We start from the raw sequence: 22,904 nt of genomic DNA on the forward strand, positions 1-22,904 counted from the left end.
GAGAAGTTGGCTTTCAACTTCAAGAATAAAAACACACTAAAAGTCAGTTTGGATACACAAATTCAAAATGACTTTTAAAATTGAAAAAAATAACTTGCTAAGAAGCTGTTTTTGCTTTTGACTTCTGTGATTAAAGTAGATGCACCCTATAAAGTTTTTGATGTCAAACATTTTTGGTTTCTTCTAACTTCGTGGATTGACATGTACATAAGGTATCAAACACCCTCTTAGATTCTTTTTGCAAAAGTACTCAAAATGCTGGAGGAGCTGTGAAAAATGGATAATGTAGCAGCAGTAATCCACTATGAAGATTCAGTATTGCAGACAGTGAAGGTTCAAAATCATCAACTCTGTAGTTCTCAACTACAGCTGGTTTTCACATTTGGTTGGCAGTACAATTATTGCCCGTAGTACGGAAAACAAACGAACTACGACATAAAACACGCTCCTAGAAGACAAATTGTTGTGGTATTTGGATGTCATTCTATATTTACCGGTTACACCAACTTGACAAAATCCAAAAGACCAACTCACTGCATTTGAGAATTTTGGTGCATAATGCTCGAAGAATGATTACTGAATTCTGCTGCAACAATATCCACAATAACTTCCTTCGGTATTGATAATCGGTCGAGATCCAGCACCATACCTGAAAACAAGCCCTTCATGTTACCTGCGCACCTAACTGGGATATTATGAGAAAACCCAAACAATTTGCTAGCAGCAATTTGATAAGAGAGGCCACTCCTTCGAAAGATGGTTCTATGCCCTGCCACCCTTGCTAATGACCCAACCTTAACACCAGCTGCTGTCGAGTAATCACTGAGAATTTCTACAAGCTGGAACTTGCAACCTTTTCTTGTTTTAGGATCCGAGCACCAATCAAAAGGTTTCCAGTCTTTATAAAGTGCCCATACTTCACCTGCTCGTGGATAAAGTTCAACCAGTTCTTTTGAAATACCATATTCTTGAAACAAGACCAAATGTGAGAAAACTACGGCGTCACACTTGTGTACCTTATTACTATTCAGCTTAAAGATCCCGCAAGAAACAGGCAAACCTGCCTCATGCCATTTTTTCTCATCAAGGTTAACAGGAGCAGGTCTCAACCACCTAACATACAATGCGTATTCTGTGCTATTTGTTTCCTTCTTAAAGCAATGTTCTATTCTGGTAATTTTAGCATACGATCGAGGCATTTTTTCTTGATCGTAAACAGCCAAAAACTGACCAACTGTAAATGAACAAGCCTTCTCATAGCTGCTGAAGTCATGAAATTCTAGAGTAGGTTCCTTCTGAACTGTGGATTTCACCGCGCTCCAAGATGATCTTCCTAAAGATGTTTCCACTTCATTTAAAGATGTGCTGCCACCTTTTGATGTTCCAGCAGCCTGACTCTTATGAACTTCACATGATCTTGGGGAAAGAAGTCTTAACCTTGAAGTTTTATTGCACTGTTTGACATTTTGATTCCTAGGAGCAACATACCCTGTATATTGATTCCCTGTATTGATTTCGGGATTCGGCACTGAAGATGTACGAGGAAATCCAGAAGTTTGGTGCTTAATGCTGAAACCGTTACTGAATTCTTCAGCAACCGCATCCACAGAAACATCGTCAGGTATTGACAATGGGTCGAGATCAAGTATCCGACCTGGAAGTAAATCCCTCTTGTAACCAGCAAACCTAACTGGTACATTATGAGAAAACCTAAACAAGTTGCGAGCAGCAATTTGACAACACAGGCCATGCCATTGAAAGATGGTTTTATACCCTGCCACCTTTACTACTGGTGCAACCTTAATACCATCTCTTGTCGAGTAATTACTGAGAATTTCTACAAGCTGGAACTTGCATCCTATTCTTGTTTTAGGATCCAAGCACCAATCTAATGGTTTCCAGTCTTTATAAATTGCCCATACTTCACCTTTTCGTGGATAAAGCTCAAACATTTCTTTTGAATAACCCGCAAGAACACGATATTCTTGTAACGATGAGACCAAATGTGAGAAAATTACAGTGTCACATTTTCCTATCTTATCACTATCCAGCTTAAATAACCCGCAAGATACAGGCAAACCTGCGTCATGCCATTTTCTCTCATCCGCGTTAACAGGAGCAGGCCTCAACCACCTAAGATAAAATGCATATTCTGTGCAATTTGTTTCCGTCTTATAACAAGTCTCAATTCTATTAATTTGAGCATACAGTCGAGGCATTTTTTCTTGATCGTAAACAGCCAAAAACTGACCCACTGCAAATACACCAGCCCTTTTATGGTTGTTGAAGTCATGATATATTAGAGTACATTCCTTGTGAACCATGGTTTTCACTAAGCTCCCAGATGATGTTCCTAAAAATCCTTCCACTTTATTTAATCTAGTATTTCTTTTAGCAGTATCGGAGAGCACTTGTTGGCCACAAACTGTTCCTGTGAGTTTATTGAGTGATTGGGTCTCAGCTAACAGTTCAAAATCATCCCCACCCAACATGACACAATCACTCTCAGTATCAATCTCTTCAGCCACTTTCTCTTTGTCAACCAACTTATTAGCTGCATCATCTGAGTGACTTACAATGCTTCCATACCCAGACACATTCACCGTAAATCCACCCAAAGTGACACCAATGTCGATCTCTTCTGCCACTTTCTCTTTGCTATTTTTTGCAGTTAGCTTACCTACGTTCTCTCTTGATGACCTGTCCATTTCCAAATCATCTTTTGATTTTCCATCAGCTTGACTCGTTCTTTCTTCACATGTTTTTGGTGATAGATGTCTTTGCCGCGAATATGTAATGAATTTCTTGACAATTTGATCCTTAAGAGCAACATCCACTGCACATTGATTCACTGTATAGATTTCCGGATTCGGCACTGAAGTTATAAGAGGAGATCCAAAATTTTGGTGCTTAATGCTGGCACCATTACTAAATTCTGCAGCAACTGTATCCATAACAACATCCTCAGGTATTGATAATGGCTCAGGATTCGGCTCTTCATTTAATCTACTCTTGCTTTCAGCAGTATCCGACCCCGCTTCACAATCATTCCCACCCAAACTTCTTACCCTCTTAAAAGGCTGCTCACCTGTATTGCATATTAGACTGTTATTATCTGAATCCTCGCTGACAATTCTCTTAGTCCCAGAAGAACTTTGTGAAGTAGCTCCGCTATCAATATTCACGGTTTCTGAATGCACTATGTCTAATGGATTCACAGAACCACAAGGAACCAAGCTTGCAGCTCTTCTCGAATCAAACTCGCTATAAGCTTTTTTGATTAGCCCCAAAGCTGATTGAATTTCCGGAAACTTGTTCTTAACCGGTTCCAAAGTTCTCATCAGCTCTGTGTACTTAAACTCTATGTCAGACACATTGGCTGTATTTTTAGTGTCGAGAACCGAGTACCAATCAATTCCACTCCCTTGAGATTTAGCTGTACATGCTATGTCACATAATTTTATCAACTCATCAACATATTCAATTCCTGGATACGATGTTTGTGCTTCAATTAGCTTTTTCTTAGCACCATCATAGTCATTATACTTCATCAAGATTAATGCAATCCATCTTCGGACATCTGCTTCGATCTCAACTCTCTCCATCATCTAATTCACAAAAATCCCAAATTGACCTTCTCTTCCTAACCTACATTACCAAATACAACAATTACTTAAATAGCTACGGAGAAAGCATAATACATAGTTATTGAGAAATTGAGAAATTGAAAACCCCCATTTTGGAAAATCCAAGAATTCCTGAAACCCAATTTTGGAAATTTCAAGAATTCCTGAAACCCCATTTTGGAAAATCCAAGAATTCCTGAAACCCCATTTTAGAAAATTCAAGAATTCCTGAAACCCCATTTTGGCAAATTGAAGAAATTCTACAAGCCCATAGGTACAGAAGTTAAGCAATGTAAAACCCTTCAATTATAAGCTCCGAAGCATGCAATTCCCTAGTTTAGATGACGATAGTATGAAAAAAGTTCACACTTTTAAACCCTTCTGCTCTAAGTTCAGTTTTAATGGTAAGAAGAAGAACTGCAACAAAGAAGAAGAACCGGGAGAAGGAGAGACTTACTGAAGCCCAAAGTGTAAAGCGGAGGAAGAAGAAGAACCGGGAGCATCAGCAGCAGCAGAGAAGCAGCAGTGGGCGTCTGATTTTATCAGTCTAAATGCGTTTTGCAATAGTTAGGGCAAGGAGTTCAACCCGACCTCAAAATAAGAATTTGAAAGGTTTAAAGACCAACTAGGGTTAACTTAACCCAGTTGGCCAGGACCTATCTTTCACACTTAGGTCGGAGGTTCCAATCTCTCTTCTAAACTCCTTTGATCACTGATTAAAAACTTCTTATGGTGTGTTTGGTTTAGGAATTTTGAAGCAGGAATTTACGAGACCAGAGGATTTATGGGATTATATTTTTTTTTGGCATGTTTAGAGCAACTGCAGTGGTGCGATCAAAACCAAAGATCAAAGATCAAAAAAAAGACCAAATTTTGGGTTTAGTCCGTGTTGTGACGCAACGGTACATGATTAAAATTTCGTCAGGCGGACTTTAAAAGTCCGCCCCATTTTTTTTTCGTAAAATTTCATCAGGCGGACTTTAAAAGTCCGCCCCATTTTTTGTAACTTTCATCAGGCGGACTTTAAAAGTCCGCCCCATTTTTTTTCGGAAAATTTCATCAGGCGGACTTTAAAAGTCCGCCCCATTTTTTGTAAATTTCATGAGGCGGACTTTAAAAGTCCGCCTCATTCTTTTTCTTTTTTATTTAATATGAATTTTCATCGGGCGTAATTTAACTCTCTGCCCGTTAACAAGCGTACTTTAAATTTATGCCCAGCAACAAGCGTACTTTAAATTTACGCCCGACTATATTAGAATTTGGGATTTGGTCGCGACCATATTTGGTCTGGAATTTGATCTTTGGTTGGGATTTGATCTTTACTCCGTCCCACTGTGTTACGATCTCATCCCAAATTTTTGGTTATACTCGCCCACTGTGAATGCTCTTAGTCGTTTAATTTTTGGGAACATAATCATGAATCAGCGTATAGAAATTCTGATGCTCATGAAACAGTGTTCAGATTTTTCGATCTAAAATTTTTTCCAGGGTAAATTTTAGAACTCTATTATTGGGTGTGTAGAGGGTTGGGTTTTTGGGGCTGAAATTTTATGTGTAGTCAAAAAATGGATAGGGGATTCAAGGTATAACAAAAAGTCAAAAACACCCTTACCTCAAAAAAATAAAAATCCTAAATCTATCTTCTTCTCCTTTTCCTCTCATTTACGAATCATGATCATGATTTCATCATGATGAAGATTATTAAAAAAAAAACTAAATCAGTTATCTTCACCCAATCCTTTTCTTCTCATTCATAAATAATGATAAAGATGATGATCATAGTTTCATCACGATGAGAGCGATGATCATAGAGAAAACCCAAAATTATTATCTTCTCTTTCTCCTTCTCATTCATAGATAATAATAAAGATGGTGATCATCATAAAAAGAAAAAGCTAAGAAAACCCACCATTTATTTTTGCTTTTAAATGGTTAAAAAAAATAATTCTATGAATTTCGGGTTAAAAATAATTTCTGAAGGTGTCAACGGCTGGGAATTCTTAGATTCCCAGCCGAAAGTACATGTTTCGACTTAGTTATTCCAACCGAAATTAGTTTTTTGGTTTTTTTGGGTTTCCAGAATCAGTTAGGGCTAGGAAAACCCAGCCGAAATTGTTGTTACGACTAGGAAAACCCAGCTGAAACTGCAGTTACGGCTGGGAAAACCCAGCCTTAACTGTTTATATAAACAAAAAAAAATAGAAAAATGATTTCGTCTAGGATTCTTTATTTCCCGTCCGTAAATAAAAAATATGGCTTGGAACACCATCATTTCCCAACCGTTTTTGCGTTCTAAGGTTAAGTCGACAAATTATCTCAGCTGTAATAGCACTTTTGGCTAGGTTATGAAACCAAAAAAAATATCGAAAAATCTTTCGGTCGGAAAAACCAAGCCGAAATATGGACTCTCGGCTCGGTTGACAAATTATCCCAACCGTAATCTTGATTCACGGTTGGGAATCTAAAAATTCCCAGCCGTAAACATCTTCAGAAACTATTTTTTTTACCCGAAATTCATCGAATTGGTTTTTTTTAACCATTTAAAACAATAATAAATGGTGGGTTTCTTAGTTTTTTCATTCTATGATGATCATCATTTTTATCATGATATTTGAATGAAACTGAGAAGGAGAAGTAAATATTGTTTTCGTTTTTCTTTATGATCATCATTCTCATCATGATGAAATTATGCTCATCATCTTCATCTTAATTTATGAATGAGAAGAGAAGGATGGGAGAAGATAATAGATTTTTAGTTTTTTTTTATGATTTTCATCATGATTTTTCAATGAAAAGAGATGGAGAAGGAGAAGATTATAGATTTAGGATTTTTTATTTTTTTTATGAATAGTGAAATTCTGGTAGGGATATAATAGACATTAGGATTATGGTGTTATAAGGGATAGCTTCATTTGCTACTTCATGACCATAAAAAACCCCCAAAAGGCCATTGACTTCTAAGCCCCGATAATAGAATTCAAATTTTAGGAGAGACTTCAATAGGTGACTCGTTTTCTAATCCTGGCTAGTTGAGGCTTACTGCATTTATTAGAAGCCTACCAAAAAAAAAAAAATCTATAATAGATAGGGGATATGAAGTGTCTAATTTGGGTGAAATTACCAAATTACCCTTCATTAAATCATCATTATAAAAAGATCTATAAAGTCTAGTCTATTTTTAGAGTCCAATTTTGTGCACACTCCTTTAAAGAGTGTGCACAAAACAAATTGATTTTATTGGCTATTCTTAACCAACGTTAGTTATATAATAAAATCATCTCTTATTTTTATTTTTATTTAATTATAATCCAAAAAAGGAAATAAAATATTTATCATGTCATATCTTGCCTAATATCAAGTATTGTTAAAAAGAAAATTCATATTTAATGAAGAAGGTTTCATTTTATTTTATTTTTTGATTGATGCACTTCCGTTGTTACATTACCATCACAGTTTTAGGCAAGATATGTAATGTAACAACGGAAGTGCATCAATCAGAAAAATAAAATAAAATGAAACCTTCTTCATTGAATATGAATTTTGTTTTTAAGAATACTTGATTTTAGGCAAGATATGAGTCATATGACATGATATATATTTTATTTCCTTTTCTGGATTATAATTAAATTAAAATAAAAATAAGAGATAATTTTATCATATAACTAATGTTGGTTAAGAGTAGCCAATAAAATCAATTTGTTTTGTGCACTCTCTTTAAAGGAGTGTGCACAAAATTGGACTCTTATTTTTATTTCCTTCTGGAATGTTGACACTCTTTCCATTAACCACTGATTCTTTTCTCTCCTTTTTTTTTCCTCAATTTCAAATGAAAACATTTCTCTTTATCGACGACTCAAAGTATGATTAATCTTTCTTTTTTAATATATATAACGACAGTGGCAAGAAGAATGTAGTAAGAAATTGACTAGAGTTACTTATCGTTGTGAGAATAATCTAGGAATTGCGAGAGTGATTCGAAATAAAGAATCGAGGATAAAATTGTTACAAAAGATGAAGAAACTCTTGGCACAATACAAGCAGAAGAAATGGTTGGAATCAAGTATTTTTCTATTAACCCATTCGTCACAATTTCATTCACTTAAAAATTTGAAAATTTCGAAATCAAAATTTTCGGGTTTTAACTAGAAACGGTCTATTTTCATGTTCACGTTGACCGATTTCTTCACAAACCGATCGATGTTCATGTCTATGTCGACAGATTGTTCCGGCTGTGATTTCTTGTTCAAGAACATCCAACCAAAATTTCTGGATGTCCATGCCCACATCATCTACTGTGTAGGAGTCTTAAAGCACTCATTTAAACTAAGTAGGGTAAACCCATTTTGCTAGGACCTGGTATGGTTTGAGCCCCATTCTAGACTTCCGTTTAGTTTGTTTGGATCCAACTCGGGATGAAAATCTGGTTCAGTGTATGAGTCAGATTTTTATATTCATTCTCCAAATGTTTGACACAGCTCATACACATAAATCTGAGTTATTTGATTCAAATATGATGTTTTATCCAAGTTGTTTATCACATCATATTCAAAAGTTTTTCATGACCCCATTTTTGAGTAGCATTTTAGCCAGACTCAGATGATTCAGACGGGTCAGTTAAATTTGAAAATTTTCTTTCCTTCTTATGACAACTTTCTACTCCAATAATTTGAGCATACAATCGCGGCATTTTTTCTTGATCGTACACAGCCAAAAACTAACCAACTGCAAATACATCGGCCTTTCTATCTTTGCTGGAATCATAAAATTTTAGACTAGGTTGCTTGTGAACCATGGGTTTCATTGGGTTCTCAGATCCTCCCATTTCATTTACTCCGGTCTTGTTTATAACAGTATCCTAGCTCGCTTCTTCGCCAGAAACATCTCCTATATTGAGTGATTCGGTCTCAGATATAACTTCACAATCATCCCCACCCGTACTTCTTAACCTCTTCAAGGGCTGCTCGCCTGAGTTGCATATCAGACTTTGTGAAGTAGCTCCGCTAACAATATTCACGGTTTCTGAATGCGCCACGTTTAACAACTTCACAGAACCACAAAGACTCAAGCTTGTATTTCCTCTCGAATCAAACTCGGAATATTTTTCTCTATCTGTGAACAAACTGTAAGCTTTTTCGGAAAGCCCCAAAGCTGATCGAATATCCGGAAACTTGTTCTTAATGGATTCCAAGGTTCCAATCAGCTCTGTGTACTTAAGTTCTATGTCAGACTCATCAACTGTCTTGTCAATCTCGAGAACCGAGCACCAATCAATTCCACTCCCTTGAGACTCAGCTGCACATACTATGTCACATACTTTTATCATCTCATTAATATATTCAACTCCTGGATACGCAGCAGCCCGTGCATCAATCAGCTTTTTCCTGGCACCAACATAATCATTCTGCTTCATCATCATTAATGCAAGCGTTCTTCGAACAGCTGCTACCATCTCAACCCTCATCCTCCTCTAATTCACAAAATTCCCAAATTTAATACCTTGATCAATCTTCCAAAACCTACATTGCCCAATACAACAAATTGCTAAGCAGAAAATAAACAAAAAAAAATCAAAAAATCCCATTTTGGAAATTCAAGAATTCCTAATAACGAAACTTCAAGAATTCCTAAAACCCCATTTTGGAAAATTCAAGAATTCCTAAAACCCATTTTGGAAACTTGAAGAACTCCTGAAACCCCATTTTGGAAAATTGAAGAAATTCTACAAGCCCATAGGTACAAAATTTAAGCACTGTAAAACCCTTCAATTATAAGCTCAGAAGCATACTAGAATGCCCTAGTTTAGATGATGATAGCATGAAAAAGGTTTAAAATTTTAAAACCCTTATGTTCTAAGTTCTGCTAAAGGAGAAGAACTGCAAGAAATGTAAAAATGAGGAAGAAAGAGGGAATTACTGAAGCTTTCCTGCAAGTGAAAGGATGAGGAGGGAGAAGAAGAAGGGCCGACAGCAGCATCATGTTGAGATTATAAGACCCACATTGTCTGGGCATCTAAGATCCTGCGGTTTATAATCCCTTAGGGTCTCTCCACTCAAAACCAATTGGTTTTGAGTTAGATGCCCGTATTCAAACATGGTATCAGAGCAGGCTATTTACGACGAGTCTTTACTCCGCGTCACCCGATTTATTGTCCACGTGTTAAACCCAACGAGGCTACACGTGAGGGGCGTGTTGAAATTATTAGTCCCACATTGTTTGGGCATCTAAGATCCTGCGGTTTATAATCCCTTAGGGATGTAGTTGAAAGAAATCTTACAACTACACTCCACTTAATCTAGTTATTTCTCTATGTAATCATCACGGACAATTATCTTATTGATTGAATATATTCAGATTGTTTACAAGATAGATGGAAACTTATAATAACACTTTTTGTAAGCTAAATTCAATTTCTCTCTCTTTCAATCTCTCTTACAAGACTTGTCCTAGAATACTCTACAATACAACTACTCTCTCCTTTATATAGGATTTTACATAGTGGATGACAGCTAAGAATCCCTTTATTTTCGGGATCTCTGTGCGACATATTCGCTTATATACAATCGTTCATCTTCGCATATCTTACATCTTCGCATAACTCCTCACACTTTACCTGTGACTTTGCTGACATCATCTAGTGTGACATCTCAATTTGTTGTATGCGATACTCCTCGCGTATGTTGTATTCTTCACTTCACGTAATTATTAACCTGTGCGATATTTAACTCCTACATTTGCCTCTTCTCATGTTGCCGATTCTTCAAAATGAGCGATATGAGAAATTATTCAAGTCCTTCTTATATACGTGTGTCCTTTTAACCACTCATTTCTTGACACGTCTTTTTTAACCGCAAGTTTTTATCCGTTCATTTCTTCGCATTGATGAGAGTAAATTTTGAAAAATGGGTCGCTCTTTCCTATATATATTCTCCTTCTCATACAACATTTTCCTTTTATCTTCTTTTTATCTTCTTCATTCTCTCTCACCTTCTCTGGAAATTCATATTCTTCATTCCCATTCTCCAATGGCTCCTGCTGGTAAAAAGATGGAGATCGAATTTAACAGAATGAAAACCGACTTTAATCAAAGAGGTTATGAAATCTCCCTTCCTCGTTCTTGTAATTTCGCATCCAAACTTAATCTTGAACTAATTAGATTTGAGGAGTGGAGTAACCAAAAAATCATTGTTTCGTTAGGTCAACTTCAATCTCTGCCAATCCCTTTATATAACTATGATATTCCTCTGTTCTATAGAATTCTTGCTGATGAAAGATTCGCACGAGAAATATTTCAACTGAGTGGTGATGCTATTAGGATACCCTTAGAATATGCTCGTCACGCAGCTGGTCTTGGAAATTCTTATCCCGAGGAAGTGCGAAAAGAAGGTCATCGTGACAAAGTTATAGATCCTGCTGAGTACACTCTTGATAATTTCTTAAGAATTATTATATCGCTATCATGAAAAGTAATGTGACTAAATGGGTTGTTCGCGTAAGTAGAGCAGATGGTATCGCCGAATCTGATAAAATAATGGGAGATGTAGATTGGAATTCAAACTCTAATCGTGCTGCTCGCAGATCTAATGATTCCAGTTGGCTTAATTGTCCTGTTATCCTGCAAGGACCCTTTGTTTCTGGTAGAGCTGCGGACGGTTCGGATAATCCTCTTTCGAAGATTTCCCCCCTTATCAACCTTGGGAATTTAAATTACTCGAGAACGAAGAAAAGAAAGTAACGGTATGTGTCTCTCTTAACCCAATTTGTAAATCTTTGTAACTTTCTTATATTTTATTTCTTCTCTTTCGCAGGATGCCTCAAAGGTCAATACTTCTCTCAAGGTATGAACTTCGCAGAATAAATAAGTAAGAAACATACTTCTCATTTTAACAATATTGTTGGCTCTGTTATTTATCTTGATTATTCGCACAGGTGAATCCGTTGAGCGACAAAACTTTAGGAAAAAGCAAGAGAATCCCCAAGAAATCTGCTTCAAAGAATTTACCCCAGAAAACCTCATTGGAAGAGGATGTCTCTAGGAAGCGTGCAATATATGATTCTTCTTCAAGCTCTGAATCTTCGGAGAGAAATACCTTAGCTTCTGAAGAAGAGGTTTCGATTGACTCGTATCGTCAAAAGTTGTCTGATCTTTTTTCTGGAGATGCCCTTGCTACTCTTGATGATGATGAAACTGAACGTGCCTTCCAAATGATCTCAAAGATCTGTACTGTTTCTGATTTGAGGGATCGATCTCTTCGCGGAGTTGCCTCTGCGATAAATCCATATTTTCAATTTGCGATGAATGACTTGGTAACACTTGTACAACATTTATCTTTGATTTTTTCCTTATTTGCAACATCCACTTATGATATTTTTATCTTTGTAGGGTGCCCGCATATCTTATACAATTGATTTAGACAATGATAGGAAACTTCACAAGTTGCAAGCTGAGAATACCAGACTGAAACATGAGAAATCTACTCTTTCAAATGCGAATGTGATCCTTGCGAACGAGAATACCAAACTTAAAAATGATAATTCAACTAATTCTCAATTGGTCCTTCAAACTCGAGAAAGAAACAAGGAACTCATTGGTATGTAATTCCGACTTTCTCACCCTTTTTCCATCATTCAATCATTCGCACTTCTTACTTGATTGTCTTCGCATACCTGTATAACCTTTCAGATGAAGCGGCTAATCTTCCCGATGCTGAAACTCTTTTAGAACATCTCAATTCCTCTTTAAGTAATTTCCCGACTCGAGGATTTGAAAACCTTAGCTTAGAAGAATTTAAGATTAAAATATACTCCTCTTAGATAACGCCATAAAAATGCATTATTCGCTGCGAACAACTTTAAACGACGCTTTCATGAGGAGAAAGAAGCAGTTCAAAAATTGGAGGCAAAGAAGAACAATCTTATTACTGAAAAAGATGAAATTGCTCTTAGGGGTGCGAAAGCATTAGAAAAATTTCAAGAATCCCTTATTCAGATTAAGATAGAGCCTGATTCAGCTTGTCGTGAGAGAGATATTCTTGTTGAGGAAAGAAACTTAGTTCGATATCAACTCCTTATAGAAAGTGAAGCTGAGTTCAATTGGGCTGCTAGAGTTCTGAACGATGCTAGAAATAATTGTGTAAATGTTAGTCTTCATACTGAGCATTCTACACTGATCGCAGACATTATTTCCAATTATGAAGGTCATATGTTGTTCTTTGATCTTCATTTTTATATATCATTTTTTTGTTTTTATATCCCTTAACTTTTTTTTACTTCGCAGAGAAAGAGAAGGAACAAAAAAAGCGAATTTCAGAGCTAGAAACTCGCTTAGCTACTAAAGAAGAAGAGTCATCTGCTCGTAATTCAAAGTACCATCAACTGAAGTAGAATTGGTTCAATTTAGTCCAGAACAACAGCAACGATGCTAATCGTTCTCGTGAGGCTGCTGTTAAGCGAGTGATAGACGTATTTATGTGTCTATTTTGTTCTCAATGTTCTGTATAGTTAGCCTCGATTAAATACTTATTGTGTTATTTTATATTTTTGTAGATGTTTTTGGAAAAATAAGCTCTTGCGGTGAAATTGGATCGAAAAGTGGTGTTTTACACCCTAGGATAGAGTACTAAAGGCACCCCATAAATGCACCGGAGGAACCCAGAAAAAGTGTTGGAAACACCCCAGAAAAATTACTAAAGGCACCCCAAGGGACATGTGTTATTCGGACTCCAGCAACGGATAAGGGGGCGACCACTGGATAAGGGGTGACCTTCTTCACAAATTCAAAAAAATATTTTGGCGGGAAAATATTTGCTCTTCACTGGCAGATTTTCTCGATTGCATTTGGACGTGATTTTGTGCGATTCAATCGCTGAAACTTTGTGGAAAGATGTAATATATCATAACAGAGCTGGTATGGGTGATTGTTTCGACTGAATTTGGCTGGATAATCACGTGGAAGAAATCAGGGAAACACGGGTTTGAAAATGATATTCACGGATTTTCAGCAAGTTTGATGTGTGCTGCTCGTGTTTGGATGACACTTAGTCATTGAAGATGCGTGTAGAATCTAAATAAGGGAGTATCAGAAGTTTTTTACGCGTGGAGAATCATTTCAGGGAAGAAAATATTCGGAAAATATTTTCTTTTAACACCGAGTAATGGAGGATCATGGAGAGTTAATGAGCGTGATTTCTTGTTGTTTTTGGGTATAAATAGGTTCCCTAGGTGTCCTAGAAGGGGTGTCGAGAGTCTGGGGGGCTGAGGAGAGCCAGAGAAGAAGAAATTCGAGTTTTCCCAAACTCGATTTCTGCTGCTGCTGGTGAACATGAAGAACACGAAGAACGGACCTGCACCAGCAGTCGTTATGCTACAGTAATAACGACTCACACCTGTGGGTCGTACATCAGGCAGACTTATTTGCTACAGCGTTTGCGACACAGCTTCAGCAGTCTTATTTTGTCACTGAGGGTCGTAGTTCTCTGGTTTGTAACAAATATAATTGTTACAAACCCGGTTTTATTGTATTTCTCACATTCTCATCATTTGTAAACCATTTTTGAGCCATAATAAATTATTTTGAGAGCATTTTTACTATGATGAGCTAATTCCCTCGTAACCAAGGCAATGGAGGAAGCTATTCACGCAACATAAATGGGTAACTATTTCATTTAATTATATAATTCACCTAATCGCTGCTTTTGCAGAGTTTTAAATTATTTGAATGATTGTCTTAATTATTTGTTATTCAGTTTGATAGGTTATGCTTGGTTTAATCTCTTGATAATCTATGCTTAAGGTTTACAAATAATGTTTGAGAATCTGTATGATTGATAGTGAATTAAAGATAAAAGAGGACTTAAGAATTGAATAGAGTTTTGAAATATTTATCATTCAATTTTGCATAATAGTGGAATCTAGTGTCTTGGTTACCTCTCGCACCCATTGTTAATATTTTTGTATATATAATTATATTAAATCTAAAATTCCATTTCCTTCACAAGTCTGAAACGAATCCTATTTACTACAATCACAATCAAAAATCTTAATCAGCGAGTTTGTGTCGAGAATGGTATTCATTTGTCGAAGTACCATTTCCCAGCTATCCCTGAAAATGTTCCAATCCCTGATATCCAAATTACTGATGAAGAGGAAGATTCTGAAGAAGAACTCAGCAATTTTGAGTTTGAGCGAAATGAGAAAGATGAAAATTGATTGCTTCTTCTTGTTGTAATATACTTGTAAATTCTTGTAAATTCAGCTTTCATCTTTTTAATATGATTCTTCTTTTCTTCGCTTCGTATTTGTGACTTCTTCATATGCAAGTAAGATTATCAAAATGTGGCAAATATAACGTCTTTCGCATTCCCATTCTTGCCTCTTGTTATTTGTTGTATCTTTGATTATACCAAGATAATTGCTATCTTTTATCCAGAGATCCTCTTGGTGCGAGCATATGGGAAACTTTTAGAATTAACTTTATGTACTATTCGTGAGGTCTTATTTGTGCCTTCCTATGTAAAGGTCTTATATTGCCTCTTTTATGTGCGATGGAATCGCAGGAAGTCGTTACACCATAGTGTATTGACCCATTGATCTCATCTTACCATTTTCTCTTTGTATTATTTCCTCTTCAGGTTAATTCGCATAAATATCTCAAGTCTTAGTACTCCCATGAGTAAAAGTCTTGGAACATTTACGTCTTTTGACACAATTAAGCTCCCTAATGGAGGGTGCCGTCCTTATCTTCCCCCTGGTTTCCCCTTCAAGGAAGCTTACCTCTATCTGGTTAAGATTATGGCTCTTCCCATCCGGCTTTTCAACAACCAGTTGACTTCGCAATCTCGCGTACACTACCTATAGGGTTTATGGAAGCAAGATCGCACCCTAAGTGGGGTATCTTCGGACCGAGTGCATCATAGTCAGGACTTGTCAAGAATGGCAAGGTACGCTCCAGATGTCCCGGGCACTCTTGGCTCAACCGTGTACCTCGGCGCCCTGATCGAGTTTCTGCACTCCTTAGGAGAGCCTTTCTCACCTTAGGCTCTCAATCTAAGATTAGTATCTTAGACTGAAAATTTAAGGTATCTCTCCCGGATGGGCATTATCGTTTAATTCTCACCCCAAATCTCCACAACTCAAGTTCCGGGGTCGGTGTAGCCTTCCCGTGAGTCATGCCTTCTAGGTCTTTCCAATTATGATGTGCGTTAGGTCTTACTAATTTGCCTCTTGCATATGAGCGAACTAGGGTGCACGCCATATTTGGATTCCTAGCCAATCTGATAATAAATATCATTTTCTGTAGCCTTTTATAAAGGTCTTATTATAAAGATTTCTCTTTGTATTTTCTTATTATGGTTTTACCATATGAATTTAAATCTTTTCATTTCAATCAACTGTAGTACATAAATGTTGTTATCAAATCATCTGATTCAAAGAAAATCATACACATTTGTTATATGCATTTGTCTTCCTCATTTCTGACTCTTCCGACATTCGCACGTGTGTGACATACCATTCGAATATGTCGCACATGTTTATAATCATTCAACTGGCATTGTTCGAGCGTCCTTTTGTGTCCCACCTTATGATGTTTTGTCTCCACTTATTTTGTTGCTTTTGTTGCTATTCATCTGCATCTTTTATTATCCATTTTTACTACTTCCTTTATTGATTTCTTCTACCAATTTCCTTCCACCATGAACTTTCCATCAAATGTTGTTTTAATTCCTTCCGTTACTCGATTTCATTATACTTCCTCAGACATCGACCATTAACCTCTTTGCTCTTTTACTATCTGCTGCATTCTTTTTCCAATTTCTTCGCTTAGACTCCCTTGCTTTGCATCTATCAATATCAATTTCTTTACAACTTTTACTTTCAATTGTGTCCCCTCTTATAATTCCAACACCCTTAGGTAAAGGAAACTTGATACACTTATGAAAAGTTGATGCAACAGCTAGTATACTGTGCATCTATAGTCTTCCAATTAAAGCATTGTATGGTGACTCAACATCCACTACATAGAAAGTGATATCTGTCGGTAAGCTTTGTAGAAGAATCCTCATAGTCACCTCCCCTTTTGGTTTGTTCGCAGAGCCATTAAAAACATAAATCTTGTATGTTGAGGGGATTAATTCATCGTCTCTTCCACCCATTGTTTTGTATGTGTGATAAAATAGAATATCCACTGAAGTTCCAGTGTCTATAAGAATTTTATTTATCGCCCATGTGTTTTTCTCATTTTCTTCTTCATCTTCTTCTAATGGTTTCGGGTTAATTCCCAATCTTACAACTAACGGGCACTCATGTAAAGCTTTTCCTTCTGGGACTTCATCTGCGCTGAACGAAATTTTATGCTTTTGCAAGTCCTTCAAAGATGGTATTTTTTCCAGGTTGAAAATTTCCCTTCCTTCATCATCTCTTGCATATACTCGACTTAAGATATTATCATGAAAATCTTCTATGTTTTTGAATGAATGTATGATCGAGTTACATAATAGATTCTTTTCCTTCGCTCCCACCTCAATAACAAATGTATTCCTATACATTTCCTTTATGTATTTATTTCCTTGAGATGGTGGTGATGGTAAATTTCCTGTTTGATTTAGTAGGACTGGTCTAGATTTCCCTGCTCGATCATTCGCAATATAATCTTCCTCACATTTCTGCAGTTGCTTGTTGTATGACCATGGAATCTGTGATAGACACAAAATTCCTTACTCCTCCTCCCTGCTGGTGGCTCTTCGCCTGCATTATGTGGTTTTGGAATATCATCCATTAGGAGAGCAGCTTCCCAAACTTTATCCACCGTAGTATTTAATTTCGGCAGATTTACTTGTTCCCACACTATTCTTCCAGCTTTCTTGTTATAATTTGTTGATGTCCTGTAGAGTTACCTGGCTGAACTGTATCATTACTTCCATATTTTTGAAGTTGTTTATTTCTGTACTCTTTTTCAAACTCTGCTTGATCTGCACTGCCCATAGCCACTAATTTTTGTTCCATTTCTGCATTACTCCTTCCTTGATTTCTCTGCGATGTACTCGCAACAGCATTTGTGAGTCTCGGAAGTAAACTTGTATTTCTACCTTTCGAATCTGATATTGCAACTGGGTAAGATTTCATATCTCTTTGCTTTTCTTCGAGGGATATATATTCTTCTTGAAATTCGCGTAATTCTGACATTGTAATTGTATATTTTACTCTAAAAATTTGGGTGTACAATAGATCCGTTGCGAAAAGAGCATTTATGAACGTTAGAATAAGATGTCTTTCATCCACGCGCCTTCCCATTTCACTACACATTGTTCTCCAGCGAGCCGTTAGATGACGTAAGCTTTCATTTGTTCTTCTGCGAAGTCCAAATGCAGTTTCAATCCCCGGTCTTGATAGATTATTACTTATGTACTGCCCCAGAAAGATGTTTTGTAAATGATGGAACGAACCAATGGACTCTACAGGTAATCCTTCAAACCACTTCAGAGCTTCACCTGCTAAGCTTGCAGCAAAATACTTGCACATTACTGCATCATAATTTTCCCACTGCAATGAACATCTAGAGTAAGCTTTCACATGTTGGATCGCGCATGCACTACCGTCAAATATGCTTGTAAATGCGGGTAAACTGCACTTAGGTGGTATCGGTGCTCTTTGAATTTCTTTTATAAATGGAGTTTTTCCTGCTTCTTTCACTGCTTCTTCTTGTTGTCTTCTCCCATCAATTCTTTTTGCAGTCATCATTTATCTTAATTCTACCATCTCCCTGAGTATTTCCTTGCTGAATGATTGATCCAAATCTTCTTGCATTGGTCTTTTTAGCCTTGCTTGTCTCAATCTATTCTCATAATTGTTTTGGTGTATTGCCTCTTGTATCTTCTGTTTTTCAGCTTCCTCTTTTCTTCGCCTACGCCTTTCAGTATTTGTTTCAATTTGTACTCTATCGTGTCTTTCTTCATTGCCTGTGCGATCATATCGATGTCTTGATATTTCTATTTCTTGTGGTGTCATTCGACCTTGATTCGTATCTTCTATGCGATGATGTTCGTGTCCCCTTCTTCTACTATCAATGTGACGCAATCCACTTTGTAATTCTCTTTCTTCTAACTCTTCCCTTCTTCGCTGTCTATCTCTTGCACTGCAACTTCTCGTTCGCGCTCATATTCTTCTCTGTGCGTTTCCCTACCATCTAAATCATTTTTCCTTGCCTTGGACATTCTTCTTCCCTTTCAGGATTAGTATTTTCTCTACGAAGAAGTTCGCGTGGATGCTCATAACGATTAGTTGCTAATTCAATTATACATCTTCTTTCCATGTGATCTTCCAAATTTTCATCTTCTTGCGAGTTTTCTTCAATGACTTCCATATGTTGTTTTCGCCTATCGTTTATTTGATTAGATTGGCTCTGTCTGGAAGAATTCCTACTGGATCTTGAGCTTGATCGTGTAACGCTTCTTGACCTTTGTTCTTGCAATCTAAGATTCTCTTCTCGTAAATCATCATTTTGGCGGATCAAATTCGCACGCTCCTCTTCTTCCCTCTTTCTTTCAATTATTAATTTTTGCCTAAGCTCTGCAATTGTCATATTTCCTTCACTCGCTGTAATTGGTTCTTCATTCCCATTTCTCTGTTCTTCATCCGTAGAATTTGTCATCGCACTATGGACACTCACTCTATCATAATCAATATTCTGTCCTTGTCCTCGGTGGAACCGAATTGGATTTTCCTCTCTTTGATTTTCTTCCATTCTTTCTTCTTCTTCTTGCTCAAGATTTGGAATTCTTCTTCGTTCAGCGAGTCTGTTACTCCTTCTAGTCGCCATTCCTTGTTCCACAACAGATTCAATCCTTACCATTTGCTAAATTTTTTTATCTCACTATTTTCTTTTACAATTTATGATATGATATCAGGATTTATCATCCAGAGCTGATTTCTAGCGCCAAAAATGTAGTTGTAAGAAATCTTATAACTACACTCCACTTAATCTAGTTATTTCTCTATGTAATCATCACGGACAATTATCTTATTGACTGAATATATTCATATTGTTTACAAGATAGATGGAAACTTATAATAACACTTTTTGTAAGCTAAATTCACTTTCTCTCGCTTTCAATCTCTCTTACAAGACTTGTCCTAGAATACTCTACAAGACAACTACTCTCTCCTTTATATAGGATTTTACATAGTGGATGACAGCTAAGAATCCCTTTATTTTCGGGATCTCTGTGCGACATATTCGCTTATATACAATCGTTCATCTTCGCATATCTTACATCTTCGCATAACTCCTCACACTTTACCCGTGACTTTGCTGACATCATCTCGTGTGACATCTCAATTTGCTGTGTGTAATACTCCTCGCGTATGTTGTATTCTTCACTTCGCGTAATTATTAACCTGTGCGATATTTAACTCCTACAAGGGTCTCTCCACTCATAACCAATTGGTTTTGAGTTGGATGCCCGTATTCTAACACATCAGCAGTAGTGGGCGTTTTACTTGTCTGAATGCCCTTAAAAATTAGGGCAAAGATTGGAACTACTGCCCTCGGGATAAAAGGTTTACTCCCAACTAGGGTTAACTTAACCCAGTTGGCTAGGACTTGGCTTTCAAACTTAGATCAGAGGTTCGAGTCTCTGTTCTAGACTTAAAAAAAAGTGAAAGTATCACTTTTTCTGAAACGGAGAGTAATATTAGTTGTTTTATTCTGCAGGAAAATTATCTAGGCATTTCACATCTTCATTAACAGGAAAATTATCGTCTTACAACAGAAAACAAAAGAACTACAACCCAGAAAACAGTCCTGCAAAACAAACTGTTGAGGTAATTGGATGCGATTCTTTATTTAGGGTTACACCAACTTCGGAACATCCAAAACACAAACTCATTGCAATTGCCATAATGTCTAACATTTTTTTTTTCACCTTTTCAGCTGTACCTACGAAAGAAAAGAATGTCATTGTTGGAGTTGGATCAGATTCGGCATTGAAGTTATAGGAGCAGATGTAGAATTTTGGTGCTTAATCCTGGAACTGTCGCTCAACTCTGCAGCAACCGTATCCACAGAAACATCCTTAGGTATTGATAAAGGGTCAAGATCGAGTACAGTACCTGAAAACAAACCCTTCATGTCACCTGCAGACCTAACTGGGATATTATGAGAAAACCCAAACAATTTGCTAGCAGCAATTTGATAAGACAAGCCACTCCTCCGAAAAACAGTTCTATACCCTGCCACCTTTACTAATGATGCAACCTTAATACCAACTGAGGCCGAGTAATCACTAAGAATTTCTACGAGCAGGAACTTGCATTCATTTCTTGTTTTCGGATCCGAGCACCAATCAAATGGTTTCCATTCTTTATAAAGTGCCCCTACTTCACCTTCTGGTGGATAAAGCTCAAACAGTTTGTCTGAATAATGATATTCTTGAAACGATGAGACCAAATGCGAGATAACACCGATGTTACATTTGCTTACACTATCAATCTTAAAGAACCCGCAAGAAACAGGTAGACCTGCCTCATGCCATTTTTTCTCATTTGGATTGATAGGTGCAGGCCTCAGCCACCTGACATACAGTATGCAAACTTGTTTCCTTCTTAGAACAACTTTCTATTCCAATAATTTGAGCATACAGCCGAGGCATTTTTTCTTGATCGTAATCAGCCAAAAACTGACCAACTGCAAATTCTTCAGCCTTCTATCTTTACTGAAGTCATAAAACTCTAGACTAGGTTCCTTGTGAACTATGGATTTCATTGGATTCTCAGATACTTTTCCTAAAGATCCTTTCATTTCACTTACTCCAGTCTTGTTTATTGCAGTACTATCTGAGCTCCTTTCGATCCCAACCAGCCTGACACAGTCACTGTCAGTATCAATCTCTTCAGCCACTTCCTCTTTGTCAACCAACTTCTTAACTGCATCATCCGAGTAACTTGCACTATTTCCACACTCAGACACATTCACCATAAATCCACCCAAATTTCTTACCCTCTTCAAGGGCTGCTCCACTGAGTTGCATATCAATCTGCTTTTCTCTGAATCCTGGCTGACAGTTCTCTTAGTCCCATAAGAACCACAAGCACCCAAGCTTGCAGCTCTTTTGGATTCAAACTCGCTATAAGCTTTTTTGATGAGCCCCAAAGCTGATTGAATTTCCGGAAACTTGTTCATAATTGGTTCCAAGGTTCTGATCAGCTCCGTGTAATTAAACTCTATTTCAGACTCATTGGCTGTTCTGTTAATTCCCAGAACCGAGCCCCAATAAAGTGCATTCCCTTGAGACTCTGCTGTGCATACTATGTCACATACTTGTATCAACTCATCAATATATTCAAGTCCTGGATCTGATGTCCGTGCCTCGAGTAACCTTTTAATGGAAAGAAGAACTGCGAGAAACATAAAAATGAGGGAGAAGGAGATACTTACTGAAACTTTCCTGATGTTCAACGAGGAGGAGGAAGAAGAAGAAGAACCGGGAGCGGCATTCAAATTTCAGCAACAGTGAGCGTTTTACTTTTCCGATTGAGTGAGCCTACGAAAATATTTTTGGAATAAGTTAGGGCAAAGATTTAACTATTGACCTTGAGAAATCTGAAGCTTTCAAAAGAACTCTAAACCAAACTAGGGTAAACCCTATATGGTAGGACCTCGTATAGTTTCAGACCCATCCTAGGGTTTCACCTAGTTTGTTTGGATTTATCTTGGAATCCGAATCTAGCTAAGTGTCTGACTCAGACTGTGTCAGATGTCAGATGGTTTTCGTTTTTCTGATTAAGCGACCACTCTAAGGTATTTTAGGTGGGGTGACTGACTCTTCTATCATATATACCTAATTGAGTTCAAAATCAGATCTCTTGTATTTTGAGTCAGATTTAGATGTAATCAGCCAGGTTCAGATAAATCAATTGAGTTAGAAAATTTATGTATTCCTTGATTACTTCAAACAAAAAATTCAAACACTTGTATTTTGTTCAACTATGAAGATTCAACTTGAGTTAGCAGCCATGAGTGTGGCAGCAGTATTGCAAATGTTGTGGTATATGAGGTTTTGCACTCGCCTAGCCCATGCAAGGGCTTTGGGAAAATGTTTGCAGCTAGGTAACGTCCAAATGAATATTTGAACACATTACATTTCCGATATCAATGCAAGGTTTAGGTCTAATTCTTTTGCAACAAGTTTTATTTATTTTGTCTTGAATTTTGACGATAAAGATTTTCGGAGACCATAATACTGCACTAACTAAGAATTTAGATTCTGTCCTTGCTAAGAAGAAAGA

General features: G+C 37.0%; 2 protein-coding genes across 2 annotated transcripts; both read right to left on the reverse strand.

The window, feature by feature from the left end:
* Nucleotides 1-270: 270 nt before the first annotated feature.
* LOC113328367 lies at nucleotides 271-4,191 on the reverse strand. Its single transcript, XM_026575479.1, has 2 exons — nucleotides 4,084-4,191; nucleotides 271-3,648 (listed from the first exon to the last, which is right to left on the reverse strand). Exon 2 carries the CDS (start codon nucleotides 3,606-3,608, stop codon nucleotides 531-533), a length of 3,078 nt encoding a protein of 1,025 aa, XP_026431264.1. The 5' UTR covers nucleotides 3,609-3,648; nucleotides 4,084-4,191; the 3' UTR covers nucleotides 271-530.
* Nucleotides 4,192-17,465: 13,274 nt separating this feature from the next.
* LOC113328042 lies at nucleotides 17,466-18,356 on the reverse strand. The gene has a single exon (XM_026575136.1). It carries the CDS (start codon nucleotides 18,354-18,356, stop codon nucleotides 17,466-17,468), a length of 891 nt encoding a protein of 296 aa, XP_026430921.1.
* Nucleotides 18,357-22,904: the final 4,548 nt, after the last annotated feature.

Source organism: Papaver somniferum, unplaced genomic scaffold (genome assembly GCF_003573695.1).
Source record: "Papaver somniferum cultivar HN1 unplaced genomic scaffold, ASM357369v1 unplaced-scaffold_107, whole genome shotgun sequence".
Classification (NCBI taxonomy): domain Eukaryota; kingdom Viridiplantae; phylum Streptophyta; class Magnoliopsida; order Ranunculales; family Papaveraceae; genus Papaver; species Papaver somniferum.